Source organism: Cyprinodon variegatus, unplaced genomic scaffold (genome assembly GCF_000732505.1).
Source record: "Cyprinodon variegatus isolate N-32 unplaced genomic scaffold, C_variegatus-1.0 Scaffold796, whole genome shotgun sequence".
NCBI classification, from domain to species: Eukaryota; Metazoa; Chordata; class Actinopteri; order Cyprinodontiformes; family Cyprinodontidae; genus Cyprinodon; species Cyprinodon variegatus.
In genome coordinates this window covers 68,538-70,204 of record NW_015151249.1, presented here as the reverse complement: position 1 = coordinate 70,204, position 1,667 = coordinate 68,538, and the positions used below count along the sequence as shown (strand labels likewise).

Genomic DNA, 1,667 nt, shown 5'->3' with positions numbered 1-1,667 from the left:
TCCTTCCTGCACATTCTTTTCAAACTAAACTCTGCTTTAAACTGTTGTGTGCTTGGAAAAATATAAATTGTAATGTTAAAAATCTAAAAAAAACACTTGATAGGTTAAAAACTTACACTACTACTACTCACCAATTTAACATGTTTAGCTCTATAACATTTAAACGCACCACTCCAATGTCTAGGAGAAAAACATTTAATGAACATTTTTTAATGTATGACCTGCATCACTGCACAGAAGACCATATGATAGAGATTTTTACACTGTGCGCATATAATTATTATTATTATTTTCCTAATCCCTGACTGATCATTTCTAATCTAGCGTGTTTTATAGTATAGATTAAATTCATCATCCAGCTGCTGCTCTGCAGAATTCTCTCCCCAAGAGCTGAATCACGCCGTCTAGCGGAAAATCACGCGGCCTTTTCAGATCACGTGAGAATGTGTACAAAACAACAAAAATGGCGCCGGGAACGCTTGTGGGTCGTTTTGAGTGAATGTCTGTGATTTTAAAGTAATTTTGAGTGATAAATAAATTTTTTTTTTGCAATCATTGCACTTGCCCGGCGGACAAATGCATTGAAATTTGTACTCTCCCGACAATAAAAACTACTTGCCCCGGGTGATCGGGCGATGGTTAACATCGAGCCCTTGTTATCTAATATCATGCTAAGCTATGCAGACACTCTGTCTGCGCTAATGAAGGTTAAACCCATTTTTTAATGCAAAATGCTTTGAATAGTTACATGAAGAGAGACTATTGTGTTAAAGCGGCTGTGCTGATTTGAACTAAACTGAGAAATGAAACAAATTAATTATTGATAGTGATTTTGATTCAGTATGTTTAAACAAATATTTATATGAATGATGCCTTGATGACCGACCCATCTCTAGGGTAAGGCATCTTTCACTTCATCCTCACCAGAAAACACTCAGGGTGTCACACTTCCATTATTGTTTGTGTGTTCTTGGCTTGACAGATTTGACAGTTGAAAGGGACACCAACTTATTAGAAGTTCCTTTTAAGATTTTAAAGTGCATCCTAGTTGTAGAACGTAACTTTATGTTGAAACAATATGAATTTAGCAGGTGTAAAACAGCTTATAATCAGTATTGTGATAATAGTCATTAAAGTAACAGCTTTCACTCACAGTGTGGGTTGTAGCAGTAAACGTCCCATCTCTCACTTTTGTTCAGCCTGTATCCATAGTCGATGATGCCAACTTTCCCATAGCCACAGTTGGCACCAGGTTTGACGATGGGATAGCCGACGCGTCCTTTGTCGAACCATCCAGCCGCGCAAACGTGCAAACCTAAAAGCAAGAGAATGATGCAGTGTTTTTGCTTTACCACCATATGGGCTCTGTGCTGACAATTCAGATCTTCCCTCCAGAACCTCCAAACATTTAGAGAAACAGTTCATGAAAGCCTATTGGAGAGCATTTATTTATTTCTCTTTGTGGAGACTCCTGGGGTTTGCATCACAATCACAAAACATCGGAAAACTAAACTGTAGCCAATGGCACAGAGCCTAGCAGGGCTTGCAGCTGTGCAGAGCAAAGGGAATGTTACTGTAGCTCTAAAAAGTGCTGGGGGGTAAAACAAGCCAAGCAAAAATCATCAGACTGTAAAGAAACACACAAATAGGCAACAACATGCTGATCC

The 1,667-nt window shown here is 38.6% G+C and overlaps 1 protein-coding gene across 1 annotated transcript in view; it reads right to left on the bottom strand.

Moving 5' to 3' along the window:
- The window catches only part of tnfaip6 (TNF alpha induced protein 6), a 26,861-nt gene that overhangs the window by 13,688 nt on the left and 11,506 nt on the right, over window positions 1-1,667 (bottom strand). Inside the window, exon 3 of the mRNA XM_015396416.1 lies at window positions 1,154-1,315. Within this exon, the coding sequence (XP_015251902.1) occupies window positions 1,154-1,315 (162 nt within the window). The remainder of the gene's footprint in view (window positions 1-1,153; window positions 1,316-1,667) is intronic.